This window comes from Linepithema humile, chromosome 2, assembly GCF_040581485.1.
Source record: "Linepithema humile isolate Giens D197 chromosome 2, Lhum_UNIL_v1.0, whole genome shotgun sequence".
NCBI lineage: Eukaryota > Metazoa > Arthropoda > Insecta > Hymenoptera > Formicidae > Linepithema > Linepithema humile.
In genome coordinates, this window is record NC_090129.1 from 9,827,225 (window position 1) to 9,843,262 (window position 16,038).

At 33.5% G+C, this 16,038-nt stretch overlaps 2 protein-coding genes and 1 long non-coding RNA gene across 8 annotated transcripts; 1 reads left to right on the forward strand and 2 right to left on the reverse strand.

The window, feature by feature from the left end:
- The first annotated feature begins 197 nt into the window (after window positions 1-197).
- ND-75 (NADH dehydrogenase (ubiquinone) 75 kDa subunit) lies at window positions 198-4,374 on the forward strand. Of its 3 annotated transcripts, none has more exons than XM_012380368.2 (12): window positions 198-353; window positions 587-759; window positions 1,099-1,206; window positions 1,288-1,653; window positions 1,910-2,131; window positions 2,212-2,347; window positions 2,441-2,793; window positions 2,877-3,062; window positions 3,143-3,332; window positions 3,471-3,646; window positions 3,731-3,865; window positions 3,946-4,374. In XM_012380368.2, exons 2-12 carry the CDS (start codon window positions 601-603, stop codon window positions 4,096-4,098), a joined length of 2,184 nt encoding a protein of 727 aa, XP_012235791.1. In that variant the 5' UTR covers window positions 198-353; window positions 587-600; the 3' UTR covers window positions 4,099-4,374. The 3 variants fall into 3 exon arrangements, with proteins under 3 accessions (XP_012235791.1, XP_012235789.1, XP_012235792.1); XM_012380366.2 differs by having other exon boundaries at window positions 215-353; window positions 569-759; XM_012380369.2 differs by having other exon boundaries at window positions 250-353; window positions 519-759.
- On the reverse strand, window positions 4,349-8,476 carry p115 (General vesicular transport factor p115). Its single transcript, XM_012380364.2, has 12 exons — window positions 8,253-8,476; window positions 7,840-8,068; window positions 7,524-7,780; window positions 7,233-7,434; window positions 7,006-7,154; window positions 6,745-6,935; window positions 6,492-6,664; window positions 5,968-6,395; window positions 5,708-5,888; window positions 5,387-5,574; window positions 4,940-5,317; window positions 4,349-4,881 (listed from the first exon to the last, which is right to left on the reverse strand). The coding sequence occupies exons 1-12, from the start codon at window positions 8,328-8,330 to the stop codon at window positions 4,819-4,821; spliced, it is 2,517 nt and encodes an 838-aa protein (XP_012235787.1). The 5' UTR covers window positions 8,331-8,476; the 3' UTR covers window positions 4,349-4,818.
- Window positions 8,477-9,385: 909 nt separating this feature from the next.
- LOC105679945 (uncharacterized) lies at window positions 9,386-15,821 on the reverse strand. Of its 4 annotated transcripts, none has more exons than XR_010888427.1 (6): window positions 13,852-15,821; window positions 13,431-13,657; window positions 12,335-12,440; window positions 11,576-11,678; window positions 11,125-11,293; window positions 9,386-10,860 (listed from the first exon to the last, which is right to left on the reverse strand). It is a non-coding gene; the product is annotated as an uncharacterized lncRNA (long non-coding RNA). The 4 variants fall into 4 exon arrangements; XR_010888428.1 differs by having other exon boundaries at window positions 13,800-15,821; XR_010888426.1 differs by lacking the exon at window positions 13,852-15,821 and having other exon boundaries at window positions 13,431-13,793.
- Window positions 15,822-16,038: the final 217 nt, after the last annotated feature.

Genomic DNA, 16,038 nt, shown 5'->3' on the forward strand with positions numbered 1-16,038 from the left:
TCGATCCGAGTTCATGTAGCGCGACTTGAGTGGCAACGTGACGTCCGTTTTGGTGCATCTTCCTCGATGAAGGCAGTGCGTCCAATCCGGGAAAGTGAAAGGCAAACCGGGGACCAATGCAACAACTGAATTATTAACAACAGCCAATCCTATCACAGGAAAGTACTATCACATTTTACTCACTTTAAGGTCTGTTCACACAGATTTGCAAGCGAAATCATTGATCGAGATTCGACGAGGAGTATATGTGGTGACGCGAAAGCGCCCGAAGTGACTCCGTTCTTCAATCGACCTCGTCATTGCTCATCATGAGCTCAGTGCGGGCCGTTAGGTGTTTCTGACATCTAGAGAAGGTATCTATGCACAGAAATACTTGTGGTAATTTTATTTAGGACGTCTGTATCGTCGTGACGCGAATAAACAAATTGGCGAATTAATTATCACAATATTTGCAATGTAGATATTGTGACAATACGTCCTGACAGACGTCCCTTTTATTTATAATTGTTTTGTGCTAGGTTAATTCGCCATTGACTGTACAGCAAAGTTTGTTTATTACATAATAAAGCGCAACTGACGTTGATAGTTCAGCCTGGCGAGATGTTGAGATTACCGGTCGTGCGGGCCACAGGCCTGGCAAGCGGAAGGCACTGTGCTGTCAGCTTTCATACAACATCCAGCAAGTCACAGCAGGAACTGGTTGAGCTCTTCATTGATGACAAGCCTGTACAGGTACCACCGGGAACAACAGTCTTGCAGGTTTGTATCAATATACTTTTACGTTCTCTTTCGGTCTTCAACTTCTTTCACTGATCTGGTCACAAGAGACACAGTGTGATCTTTGAATCTTGTATGTATATAATATACATTTCAACCTTATGGTAATTTTTATATTGTGTTTCCATGTGTTTTTATTAATGCAAGGAATATTCCTTGTTTTCCTTTTTATGATAATATTACAAAGAAACATTAAAAATTTTATACAAGTTCTAACTTTAGATTGTGAATAATAAAAGATGATTCTTATAGATGGTATTCTGCTCTTAGTAATTTAAAATATATTATAATAATATTTATGTAAGAAACTTTCTCTTTTAGGCTGCTGCTAAAGTAGGAGTTGAAATACCAAGATTTTGTTATCATGAGCGTCTTGCTGTAGCTGGAAATTGCAGGATGTGTCTTGTTGAAATAGAGAAGCAAGTCAAGGTATGCAATATAATAGGACGGAGAAAAGAGTAAAAATGCTGAAACTAATTAATTATATTTGTTTTAAATTTTAATTTACAGCCGATTGCTGCATGTGCTATGCCAGTGATGAAAGGTTGGAGGGTAAAAACCAATTCTGATCTGACACGGAAGGCTCGCGAAGGTGTTATGGAATTTTTGTTAGTTAACCATCCACTGGATTGTCCAATCTGTGATCAGGGTGGAGAGTGCGATTTACAAGATCAGAGCATGGCTTTTGGAAGCGACAGGAGTAGATTCGTCGATATTAATTTCTCCGGAAAACGAGCTGTGGAGGACAAAGATATGGGGCCCTTAATCAAGACAGTTATGACACGTTGTATACATTGCACAAGGTGCATCCGTTTCGCTTCGGAAGTAGCTGGCATTGATGATTTGGGGACAACGGGTCGTGGTAATGACATGCAGGTATGTGTTTAACATTTAAATATATATTTGTACATATTAAAGCTTATCTTATAATTATATCTTGGCAGAAGATAATAATTTCCACGTAATGTTATTATTATTATTTTAAAATTATGTGGAATTATCTTAAAATATTTACAAATTGCTCATATTATATAAAACTAAAAATTGTTTTATACACAATAATAATATTAATTTTGTCAACAATATAGAAATTATTCTATATGTAACAATTGTCTGTATAATAATGTTAAAGGTCGGAACATATGTCGAAAAGATGTTTTTGTCAGAATTGTCCGGCAATATCATCGACCTTTGTCCTGTGGGCGCACTGACTAGTAAACCATATGCGTTTGTTGCTCGCCCGTGGGAGACACGTCGTACCGACAGTATTGACGTTCATGACGCTGTTGGCAGCAACATAGTTATTTCTCACAGAACCGGAGAAGTTCTAAGAGTACTACCACGAGTGAATGAGGTATATTTAATATATTTGCAACAAATAATGTAAAAGAATAATTTTCCAATATTAATAATAATTAATGATTCAATTTATAGGAGGTAAATGAAGAGTGGCTCTCGGATAAAGCTCGTTTTTCATACGACGGACTCAGGAGGCAAAGACTCATCACGCCAATGATGAAAGTTAATGGCAAGTTGGAAGCTGTAGACTGGGAAGATGCACTTATTGCCGGTAGGATTGATTATCTGTTACATCAACTCGCGTTCTATTATGCTTCAAAATGTTTGTAATCGAACAGTGTATAACAGCCTTTATGATGATTAGCTGCTAGACCTCTGACGGATGTGCCAGCGGACAAATGCGCTGCAATCGTCGGGAAATTGGCAGATGCCGAGGCTCTTATCGCTCTGAAAGATTTAGTGAACAAATTGGGCAGTGAAGGATTAGCCACCGAGCAATGCTTCCCGAAAGACGGCTCGGGCATTGATCTCAGAAGTAGCTATCTTTTGAACAACACGATCGCTGCGATCGAAGACGCGGATGTCGTAGTATTAATCGGTACAAATCCAAGATACGAAGCGCCATTAGTAAACACGCGTCTCAGGAAGGGCTACCTACACGGCGAACAGACAGTCGCTCTTATCGGCCCGGACGTAGACCTCACGTATGAGCACGAGGTATCGCCAATTTTGATCTATTTTGCATTATGTTTGTTTCGTAGCGGTACAATATTACTTTACAAAACGTAACTTTTTTGTAGCACTTGGGAGAATCCTTCGACGTGATAACAAAATTACGAAATGGGTCACATCCGTTCAGCGCAACTTTGAAAGAGGCTAAGAAACCACTCGTTATCTTGGGGGCTGATCAGCTGACTCGAAAAGACGGGGCTAAGATACTCTACGAAACGCAGGAATTGGCGAAGGCTTTAGGAGATGACACAAAAGTGAATTATTTCTAACTTTTCTTTCATCTTTTGTAATTTTGATTTCAGAAATTAGTAATGACTACTTATTTTGCCTTTAGGCTTCCCAGGATTGGAAGATCTTAAACATACTGCATACGAACGCTTCTCAAGTTGCCGCTTTGGATCTCGGGTATAGCTCGACTGTGGAAGAAATCAAACAACAACAACCAAAAGTTCTGTTCCTTTTGGGCGCAGACGATGCAAACATTAAGAAGGAAGATTTTCCGAATACGTTTATCATTTATATTGGTATGCACATGATAATAATGTGTAGAAAGCGCGGTTTCAATATTCAAAACCGCATAGTATTTACATTTTACTTATTTCTCAATATTAATCGATTTATTATGAATTATATTCGTAAAACATGTATCTTTGTCATTCTAGGAAGTCACGGTGATGCCGGAGCGGCTGTTGCAGACGTTGTCCTGGCTGGAGCAGCGTACACTGAGAAAGTTGCGAGTTATGTCAATACAGAAGGCCGGTCGCAACAAACATGCGCAGCTATTACACCACCTGGCTTGGCGCGTCCGGATTGGAAAATTATTCGCGCCCTTTCTGAGGTAAAGAAATCACGTAACAAAATTTTGCGTAAATATAACTTTAGATAAATAATCAATGCATAATCTTTTGTTAAATCTTCATAGATGGCCGGTGTTACTCTACCCTACGACAATCTAAACGACGTGAGATCCAGACTTGAAGAAGTCGCGCCTCACTTGGTGCGATATGGTGATGTCGAATCGGCTAATTTCTTTGCGCAAGCGTTGGAAATAGCCAAGGTTTGTATCGTAATTTGATGCAAGAAATCTTTCAGATATGAGAGTATTATTTATACGCATTGTTTGTTACGTGCGTACAGCAACAGTCTGGAGGATCGTTTTTACCGGAACCTGTGGACATCAAACACAAGACGTTGGATCAGTTCTTCATGACCGATGTAGTATCACGAGCATCTTTAACCATGGCAAAGTGCGTGCAAGCAGTCATGAAACAGCGTCAAAGTGCGGTATAAAACATCTGATGTTAGATTATTAGATCGATTATTGTTGGAAAATTCTCATCTACTAGTTCTTTGATATTACTGACTAGATATTACGACATCTCGCAGTCAGTGGCAAAAGAATTACAGAAACGTTAAAAAAATATTAACGTGTAATTGATAGAACTCTATTAAACTGTACTGAAAATGGGATGCGATTTACAACGTTGAACCCATCAGTCCCATTAATTGTATATTCGTAAATACATAGTAGAATAATAAGTTATTTAAAATAAATATATAAATTTATTTTTGTTGGGAAATTTTCTACAAATATCATTCGTAAAGTGCATGGATTAAATTATTGAACATATTAGGAATGTTTGGCGGCGGTTTCTTCAATTCTAACATATGACACTTCTTTACAATAATTAATTACATTATTTTGCGCAAACTCACTGAGCACCTATACATTAGAACATATAACTGCACAGTATAAAAAAAAGTTCTTTCATTGAATGTCAGAAGTTTGTACAGCTTATTAGTTCGTGAAAATTTGAAACGATCAAAACCAATATCAATTTACAATTTTTGTGCATATTATTTGTATACATATTTGCAAGTGTGTATACATTTGTAAATACATTTCATATTTTTTACACTGTTTATAACACACAAAACAAATCTTATAAAAGTTTTCTAACAGCTGAATTCTGTTATTAATTTGTCTGACGAAACATTAATTAGCACATCTCAATTACTTGATTCTGGTTGATCATCCGTGTCAAGTTCACCTGAACTCTCATCCGATTCGACCTAAAAGAAGTCACATTTTATTTTTCACGTATTATACGAACAGCTTTACAAAACTTACCTTATCTCCTAATTCAATTAATCTTTCTTTATACAACATAATTTTACTATCTTGATCCGTCAAGAGTTCCAAAAGATCCTCCTGATCCTTTTTCAATTTTTCAAACTCTTCTATTTTCAATTTCAATTGATACTCGAAATCTGACTCCTTCTCGCTGTTCTTCTCTTTGCGCTCCTGTGCTATCTGCGAATATTCCGCTAAACGATTTTCTAAATCTGCAACCATCGTTTTGTATGTTTGTAATTCTTTTTCCAAATCTAGATTATTACTATTAGTAATGGTCTCCTTTTCATCCTGTATATTCGTTTGCGTAGCTCGAAGAACTAAATTTTGATCTCGTAAATGGCTGACGGTTGATCGAAGTTCTTGCACTTGTACCTGCAATGTTAGAAATTGATTTGACAAATATATTTTAGAAATTTATTCTTACAGAGAAATATTTCATACCTCAAGTTCTTGTTTTTCCTTTGCAAGGGAATCGTTAGCCTGATTTAACTTTTGAATTTGCATATCCTGTTCTCTGATAAGATCCTTGTATTGTGAAACTAGCGTATTATCAGATAAACTCATCATAGATAACTGATTCCTATTCAGATGTTCATTATTAGCATCTATCACCGATTTTATTACAACACCTGAAAAAGAGAAAAATCTTACATGCATCTCTAAAAGAAACTCATAAAAAATCAATTGTTTCTGTTACTGTAAAGATATTAATTTTTTTTAACATGATATTTATACACATGCATCATAAATGTATAAAAATACCTTCTAAACTTTTTAGCAGTCTGCAAAATTCGTGATCTAACAAAAGTTCCAACGGGTTTTTCGCCGAAGGCTGCGGATGTTTCAGCGTCCGAGAATATATCTCGTGCCTAGCGATACTACCGATGGCGTCTTGAAATCTTTCCAAACCTATTCTATTCTCGATTAAATTGCACACTTTTTCCTGCAAAATGATGAAGAAAATGTTATTACAACTCTCTGCTTCTTTATATTTCAGAAATATAGACATCAGTAAGACTTACCTTTGTATAAGTAGGCACACTATCGTCGTTGAAGTGTACGCAAATAGCGATAAGAAAGGCGCACATGCTTTGCAATAGGATTTCCTGTAAATCTTCGTTGTTCTCTTGCGACGACAGGAGAGCCATTAAATACGCTACCGAAGAGTCCATAGCTAGAAACGATTTTACCGCGAGCGGACAGTACGAGGTCCACCGACAGAGTAGAATCAACAGACCCAGTTTGCACTGCGTTTTGTTACCCTGCTGCAGCAGCATAACGCACTGTTGCAGAAGCGTCACCGGCGGCTTCCCGATATTGGTTGCGAGAAGTACTCTTAGAAGTTGCTCCTTCTGACTTATGTTCTCGATCAAAGCGTGAGATAACGCCACGGCGGAGAACCAGTTCGATAGAGAATCTGTAGAGAACAATCCGCCACACAGCAACTGTCCTAGCAACAAATATGTATGAGATCAAAATCATTTTTCTCACTTCGAAGATTAAAATAAAATCGAAATCGAAAGATGTTTAAAGGAACTTAATAAACCTGTAGTTAGCGACGGTGCCTCGTTGGCTTGCGGTAGTAAAGTTTGGATCAACTGCATCTGTCCCACTTCGTTTTTATACAAGAAGCATTGGAAGCAATATAATACTGAACATCGCAAAACGAATGGTTGTTTCTCGTTCACCATGGACATCAATAAAACAACAATGGCAGGCCTATGACACATTCATTTGTAAATTGCTTTTAATAATTCTGTTCTGACATAAAATTACCAACACCAACAATTAAGTTATACCTTGGAGGAGTGCTCGGTGCCATAACACTTGCTAAAAACTCTTGATTACTAGCATTCCCTCTTATCACTTCCGCCACAGTGTTAATAGTCTCTGTTAATACATCCGCGGGCACTCCACTAGCCATTAGTATGTCACACAACGCTTGTAATAATCCGCATGCTCTCATAGTTCGTTGACAAGCCGCAACTGCCTTCACATGTGCAATTGTTCGCTTATTATCGAGAGAAAATGATGCATAATATTGCACATATTATCTTTACCTGAGCAGGAGCACTCGGTGCTACTAGTGCTCGTACAACTTGCACCATGCAGTGAACATTGGATACTTTCTGTGGACTCCATCCACCAAAATTGTCCTCTATTTCGTTTGGTATTTGAAACATTGGCGTCAGTTTCTGGATATAACTGCCTACAAATTATAATATTAAAAATTAATACACAGGCGAAATGATGAAAACTATTAAAAAGCTGGTTTCAAAAGTATTACCTTCCTTAAAAAAGTTTTGATTGCTAACGTTTCCTCTGAGAAGATTTAACATCAATAATAGACAATCTTCCACAACAATACCACCATCTGCATTACCCTCTTGTTGAATAACATCAAATATACGATCAAATGCATTTTCGAATGCAACTATTTTTTGTATATTTGCATTGCCTTTCGTTAATTGAATGAGTAGCAACAGAACCTAAACGTAATAAATATGAATGATGTATTAAAAGCAACACAAATCTCTATTTCAACTCTACTTGCTTGAAAATAATAAATTTAACATACGTCATTGCGTATAACTTCTCTGCTGTCGCTCAGCAAATCCATCAATTTGGAGACCCCCATAGGACTGACCAAAATGATTTCTTGAATGTCTTTAGATCTGTTTGTCAATAAATGTGTCAATAGTTTCAATGCTGGCCATCTGACACGAAAATCAAACTCCTCCAAAAATGTCAAGACCAATCCAACGCTATCTGGATGCTTGATAAATATCTCTGTGAATTGTTCTCCTATTTTATTCTTAGGACCGTGTTTATCCACTGAAACAATGCAGAGCAATTAGATTTAAAATCAATAAATCCATAAATTATAATCTTACCTTCTTCATCGAATGTTTCAGGATTTGTTATATTGCATAGAGTGTCCAAGGCTAAACCGATTATCTCACAATCTGTCCGGTCCATTTCCAACACCTGTCTCAACGCGTCCATTCCTTGAGCACCCACCTCCACACGGTACGTGCGGGATAATGCTTTGAGTGCACGACATGCATCTCTTCTGTCATCGAGTAGAGTGGAAGATTGTAGTCTATCCACCAATCTTTCCACCTGTATAAAAAAAACATAAATATTGTAAGAATTACATCACACATCTATTTATAAATTAATTTGCTATAACAATAAAAAGTCTTATCAATTAACGACAATAATAATTGAAAATATGACATTTATCCAAAACATAAAAGTAACCTCTTGTGTATAAAAAATGTTATTGAACTAGCATTCCACTCACTGTATCGGCGCCTGTGGGCTGTGTGCCCGCGGGTGCGGTTCCTAAAACGGATTTCAAACTACTTTTAAAATACTCCATATTTTCGACAAACGTCTGTCAATGCAAACACTACACGTCACACGTCGACATTTCAAATCCCAAAATGTTCAAGACGGAGCTGCCAGTTTTCCCCGGAGAGCTTCGTACGCACACAACCGAGACCCGCCGACGTCACATGTTCGTGTACGCTCGGCTTTCGATTTGTCAAAGCGAGCGGATGTATGTTTTGCGTCTCCTTTCCACCAAGCCTAAAGGTGCCGTCACATACAGCCCGTAATCCGTAATCCGCACCGGAAGTCCATTAAAGTTACTAGGTATTTCGTCCGTAATGTTACGTGTGTTTTTATCTCCTTGTGTCCCATGGAGTCGTAATTCCATGAAATTTCCGTAAAAGTTACTACAAGTTATTAGTTATTACTAGTAATGCTTTTTCTAATTTTATTTATTTAACTAAATTTGACGATTTAGTTAAAACTTTTGTTAAAATCATAATATATTCTGTAGTTTTCTTATGAATAAAATACAAATAAACAATTATAATCTGTTAAATAAAAAATAGTACTACCGTTACGTCTGTATTTACGGCTCCATGGGACACAAGGAGATAAAAACACACGTAACGTTACGGACGAAATACCTAGTAACTTTTGCGGACTTCCGGTGCGGATTACGGATTATGGGCTGTATGTGACGGCACCCTAACACTGGTTTTATGAGGCGACTTTGTGCGCGTTATAATTTAAAAAATTTTTGGAAAGTTTTTTATTGCAAAATTCAAAATATCAATTGTTAAAGAAATTTAAAAAACACGTATTTTTTTAGAACGTTTTTAGGACATTCTAAAGATGTCTTATTTAGAACGTTTTGAGGACGTTTTTAGACGTCCTTATATTTATTATTTTTAGTATGTGATAGAGTTATCAATGTAGAAAGGCGAAAAATTTAAACATTATGCCGCTATATTCAAATCTTGCTAGGGGTCTTTGCTAATCTTTACAAATCCTTTTTTAGTATACAGAATGTCCGCAAAGATTGAAGCTAAATTTATACAATGTATTAATGAGATGGAGTAGATAAAAAAAATTCTTATAAACTTATATTCAAAAATACTTTATTAAAAAATTATAAACATTCGAAGACTTATAAGCAGAATTATTCTCTATAACTATTCTCTATATCAGATCGCTGACTCCATATGTCATTGCATAATCTTGTAGCTGGCGATGATTGATCAAGGCATTTTCAAAACACTAATTATAAACTAATTATAAATTTTTTTGCAATGGCAACTTCTTGAGTTATGAGTTCTCAAAGTTTAAGTACCGCTGATATTAGTATTACTCAAGATGTACTTAAACCTTGATTGCAATAAATTTTGCACGGATTGGACGAGCAACTCGACTTACTATGTCCAGTGTAAATTGAAGATCTTTTAAATAATCAATAGGTTCAAATAAAAGTTATGTATCAAAGAAGCCATTATGATCTTCAACTCCATCATGGCGATTGTATAAAATCATTGCTGTATTAAGTTGGAAGGCTGGCCTTTTTTCCACTATTTTTGGTCCAACTTTTAATGCGAATATTAAATATGTGGCAACAATGCACAATAACAACGACGATTTTGAATATTTTCAGGTAAAAATCTGTCAGGATCAAAAACTTCTGGATTTGGCCAGAAATCCTGATTTCTGAATATTACCTATACAATTTCGTGATTCTGCACTAAACGGTAAATAGGAAAACGTATGACGATTTTGAATATTTTCAGGTAAAAATCTGTCAGGATCAAAAACACCTGGATTTGGCCAGAAATCCTGATTTCTGAATATTACCTATACAATTTCGTGATCCTGCACTAAACGGTAAATAGAAAAACGTATGACGATTTTGAGTATTTTCAGGTAAAAATCTGTCAGGATCAAAAACATCTGGATTTGGCCAGAAATTCTGATTTTTGAATCAGATTCTCGAGATTAACGCCTCCTTTTTTCTAACATTGAATTGAATTTAAAAATTGTTTGGTCAATGAAAGTATTTTACAAATGTTCGTAAGAATTAGACGAATTATATTTCGTTTTCCGACACAGATCCGATGGTAGACACGTGGCTTTTAAGAGATCTCCAGGCCCTATATTGTGCATTGTTGCCACATATTTAATATTCACAATAAAAACTGGACCAAAAATAGTGGAAAAAAAATCAGCTTTCAAACTTAATACAGCAATGATTTTATACAATCGCCATGATGGAGTTGAAGATCATAATGGCTTCTTTAATACATAACTTTTATTTGGAACCTATTGATTATTTAAAAGATCTTCAATTCACACTGGACATAGTAAATCGAGTTGCTCGTCCAATCCGTGCAAAATTCATTGCAATCAAGGTTTAAGTACATCTTGAGTGATACTAATGTCAGCGGTACTTAAACTTTGAAAACTCATAACTTAAGAAGTTACTATCACAAAAAAGTTTGTAACCAGTGTTTTGAAAACGCCATGATCTCAACTGTGAATCATTTTAATAGGAATAAGTATTATTGTTCCAGAAGGCGCAATATATGATTCTGAAAATGTCACAAAGCACAATTTATTAGGATAATTAAAAATTATTCAAATTGTAACAATGAATATTTTTATATAAATTATTTCATTTAAGTAAAAGATTTTTCATACAATAACTTACTATTTTCTTGAAATATTTTTGTTGGAAAAAAATTAATATTAAATTATGAACTAGTCAGTTTATCAATATAATATCAATCAATATAACATTTTTTTTGTAGTTTTGTAAAAATATATATAAAACATATTTTTTATTAATTACTCACGTAATTTTATATCTTTGCACGGGACTCGAACTATATAAGGAGTGCTAGGATACAATCTCAACGATTCCTTCAAACATCTTTACAAATATGACATACTATTTAATGCTGTTGTAATAAGTTTTCCATTGTTCTCTTGCATGACTGCATTAATTTCACTTCTGACACGATCCTACATTATTAAACAAATTTTCACACGTTTTATTTGATTTGTATTTGTGTCACTTTTAATTGAATTATCTATGCGACGCACACAGAATACAAAACATATATATCCTTTCATATTTATATACATAACAATTTTATTTAATTATAAATTTAAACAGATTACTTAATATCTTTTTTGATTTATTACAGTAATTTTAACTATTTGATCTAATATTATCAAAAAACACAAACAATATTAAATTTAACTAATTATATATTTAATTAATATAATCAATGAAGTATTTACTATGTGTTTGAAAATCAATATAATTATGATATATCTGAATATTCTTATACTCAGCTAATAGCAATATCGTGAAGCATATAAATATTGTCGTTGTATCGTGACCCTGTAATGGGAAAAATATATTTTATTCATTCCTTTGCGTTATACATAGACTACATATGAAGAGAAAAGTGGAATCCTTTTTTAAATTCATGTATAAATTAAAAAAAATCTGAACAGGTTTTACTGAATAATTTAAAAGTGCAAATGTTTAAATTAAAATTGAAAAAAACTATGAAAAACAGTGTACATGTTGCTGTACACAATTAGAACAACTTTAATTTTAGAACTAATTTTCTAACAATTAATAATATCGGATTTGATCCACTTTTCCTCTGAATTCCTCGTGTATGTATAAAAAGACTTTGCAGAAATAAAAAGCAAGTTAAAATATTTTTAATATTGTCAAATTTGTAAAGTTTTCTTTTTATATAATTTTTGAACACTTTGTATCCGTATAAAACAGAACTTGAATATATTAAAAAATTAACAATTGTATTTCAATTTTATTAACGACTATTAATCAGAAAAATATTATTGTTGTTTATTGTATTACATTAAAGTAAGAATAATTATTTTATGGAATAGCTCATATAAATGAGCACTTTTATATGAAGCAATTTGATTTTACATAATGTATTTTGAACTCTTTACAAATTTTTTTGCAAATATATTTGATATGGTATTATTTAATAAATATAAATAATTTCAGATATCTACCGCAAACATGAAGTATCAACTTCTTCTCTAATATCTAAATCACTCATCTTGTTATTGTCAGACATTGCTATCAGAAGATCCAACACAGCTAGCCGCTTTTTTCGTACTGAAAAGGATATAAATATTTTGTATTTAATGTATGATAATGTATGACAAGTACGTTTATGAGAATCACCCTGCATGTATTTCTCATTATTATATTAGAGTTTTATAAATGTTAAATAACATAATTCGATATTTACAGTTTGTATTTGGAATTGTACGTTTACCGTCTAATACAAAAGAGAGTTGTTTAAAAAATAATTAACTTTATTTAATATTTTCTTAGACATAGTTTTGTAGAAACAATTACACTTGTAGCAAAATAACACATAAATTACACTCCCTTTTTGCGGATTTTTTTATATTATTTATCTATAATTTTTTATATGATTGTAGACAATATTAAACATTCCGACAGAACATGTTTGAAAAGGATTTATATACACATTTTTTTATCCTTGGTTGGGACCTGGCCTATTCACTAGTGAAGGTAACGTAATAGATCTAACATAATTCTCATTTCTAATATGTACGATATTTCGAATTGGAAATATATAAAAATTATACTTTTTAATTTTTATAAATGTCTACAAATACTCAGACTCGATTGTCCTGATATTGTCCTTTCACGTATGTTCAGTCTATAGTTTATCCTGAGTAATGTTAATAAACAAAATAAGTTTCAAGAATTACACGTAATTTTCGAATGCCATAAGGATTTTCACATATTTATCAATAAGAGGTACAGAATTTACAGTTCTTTGTTAGTAAAATTATTTATCCTCATGTATAGATTTCAATAAACTTAATTTATAAGGCAGGTAATTTATAAGGCATTACGACAAATACAATATTATTATTTAGTTATTAATTGTTTTTTTATATATATACCCAGTAAACATAAGCTAACAGTAATATAACGTCAATGTTATAATTTCTCACTCAACAATGTAACTGCAATACAACATGCCTTGTACGTAACAATACTTTTACTAATAAATACTTTTTTGTAAATGCTATTTATTAATTTGTAAATGTACATAATTTTACTTGCCTAATAAACTGGAGCACCACATAAGAGTAAGTATTGCCGATTAATAAGAATGTCGGTGGTCCTGGTATTTGATCGATGAGTTGCCAAAATCTTCCATGATAAATAAGATAATAGCACAATAATATAAGCAAAATGCATAATAGCATTAAAGTAATAATCATTTTTTTGTTGAATAAATTGAAATCTTCTTAACTTTTTTTCTATTTTCTGGCTTGGTCCTGAATGTCCTGAATACGAGTTATGTAATATTTAAAAAAGATAAATCAGAAAGTGCTTGAAATTGATTTAATACACGGTACAATGAAAGCATTGGATTTTTGGTTTTTTATTATTTTATTATTTTAATATTATATTAAATTTATTCTTTACATTTTTTTTGTTACTTAATTTGTTTGAATAAATAAATTATAATTAAAAATACTTTTTTATTCTTTCGTGTAGCAACATAACAGTATATATAAGATCAACTGAGACTACTGAAGCATTCTCGCGGTTTTATAGTATCTTCCCCACCCTGGTAGAAAAGTCACTCTGGACTTTATTATGGCCTTGATTAACTCGTCAATCACCAACTTGAGCGTGATACTGGCGAATTAGTCGAGACCACACACGAAATCGTCATAAATGATTGTGCCAGCGTCACAGATTCACCGCAATACTGGGGCGACTGGGGCTGTGGATTAGCACTATCTATCTTTCTATCCCTTCTAATTTTCTTAGATAGGCTATGATTTGGTAAACAAGTAAGGCCCAAACTTTTTTTTCCTGGCAGCAAAGACTGGCGAACGCTACTGATTAAACATAGCGCCAGACTAAATATCATTCTGGACCATACTATAGCCCTTTTAAATTTTTTTAGATAGGCTACGTCTTGGCAAACAAATGAGGCCCATACTTCTGTCTTGGCGTTAAACTGGTAATTTTTACCAGGGCACTTATAGGAAAAAAATATGATGCAATTGCTCTCCCCCCCCCCCCCCCCCTGTAAACTGCAATTAATTTAAATTTCAAATTTTCAAAATATTAAAGCAAACAGACCGGCAATTAAGAAAACACGTTTTTAAATAATTCCTTTGTATTAAAATTTTTTCGCATCTTTTTAACTATTGATCGGATCGCTTTGGTATATAATAAAAATTTTCTTTATAAATAGAGTAATAACTCTTAAGTATTACCCGAGAAAAAAATGGTATAATATGGTCAGATGTAAATATATATAATTAGTTATAAAAAGATCTGATAACATATGCAATTTTATATGATCATATATTTTTTCTCGGGTATCCAGAACTATTAGAACTACTAAAACCCTCAAAAATAATTTTTATTAATATTTGGAAAAATTTTGTTGTGGATTCTCAGCTTCTTCAATGTTATGTTTTTATACTTGTGTTAGAGTAATGGTTATTAAAATTAAAAAATAACTTTTAAATTGTATAAAAATGTTGTAATCTAGAATATGTAGGATTTCTGGTTGGTTATTAACTAATTTATTTTATTTAAAACCAGTAGATTTATTAAAGTAAAAATTATAAGATACGGAAGATCAGAGTTGTTCTCTCGTCAACGGTCGCGGACGTTCTCTCTTTAAAACGAGATCGTCATCGTCGGTCGAAAGCATCGCTCCTCAAAACATCGCTGACCTCGTTGAATAATACACACATAAATTAAACAATACACATAGTCAGACCAACATAAATCGACTCGCCTCTAATACGGCTCGGATCGACGTACGTTCGATGTGCGAAATATTATTCTCCCACAAATATAAAAATCAATAAATCTCACAATTAATTTTAAAAACACATTTTGTCACAAATAATCACATTTTAACTGCTCTACTGTGCATATTCTTAATTTATTGAGACTTTTATTATGTCTTACTCCGGCAGATGACATTGGCATTTTATTAATAAATTACGCACTACCCGAGAAAAAATGATGTAATATAACACGTCAGACTATATTGTCAGACCGTATTGTCGGATTTGTAAAAAAGCAATTCTGCATTGTTTTCCTTGACCTTTAAGCATAAAAAATGTTGGGAAATTCCATTGCAAGACTGCAATATAATATATAAGACGAAATAGATATGTATATAGAAAGTAAATAAATAAATTTTTTTTTATAATTATTATGGTTATTGCAATCTTAAACCTCTGTTTAAATAAGCAATACTGATGGCAAAGGTTATATTGACGTATGTCGGATCCCAGATCATTATCTGGGCCCCGATGTTCTATGTACATGACCTACGGTCAGGCCTTGTACTTGCTTTACAAGGTCAGATTATGTGGTTTGTTTCTCTTTAGGCGTCTCGAGTTTATGCATAGTAGTTGTGTGGCTTCTTCGTTGATATGTTTGCGCAACCTACTCTCGCGTGATGTTGCGAATTTCTTAATGATTTCATCAACAGATGGTTGGCTTAAATTCGCATGTAAATTCTCATTACGTTGGTTTCATCTTGCATCAGTGATGATACGAATGACCTTATTTTGCACACGATGTAAAATCATTCTGTTTGTATTATTCGTGCTTCACCAGATCTGGATTGCGTAAGTCCAAATCGGTCTGATTATTGCTAAGTAAGAATTCCCGAGAAAAAATG

Excerpts from the sequence above, each read along its gene's own strand:
- ND-75 (XM_012380368.2), top strand. The coding sequence starts at position 601 with ATGTTGAGATTACCGGTCGTGCGGGCCACAGGCCTGGCAAGCGGAAGG. Across the intron at positions 3,063-3,142 it reads CTTTAGGAGATGACACAAAA|GCTTCCCAGGATTGGAAGAT; the intron begins GTGAATTATTTC and ends TTTTGCCTTTAG. Across the intron at positions 3,647-3,730 it reads TTATTCGCGCCCTTTCTGAG|ATGGCCGGTGTTACTCTACC; the intron begins GTAAAGAAATCA and ends AAATCTTCATAG.
- p115 (XM_012380364.2), bottom strand. The coding sequence starts at position 8,330 with ATGGAGTATTTTAAAAGTAGTTTGAAATCCGTTTTAGGAACCGCACCC. Across the intron at positions 6,665-6,744 it reads GCACCGAGCACTCCTCCAAG|GCCTGCCATTGTTGTTTTAT; the intron begins GTATAACTTAAT and ends AATGTGTCATAG. Across the intron at positions 5,889-5,967 it reads GTGTGCCTACTTATACAAAG|GAAAAAGTGTGCAATTTAAT; the intron begins GTAAGTCTTACT and ends ATCATTTTGCAG.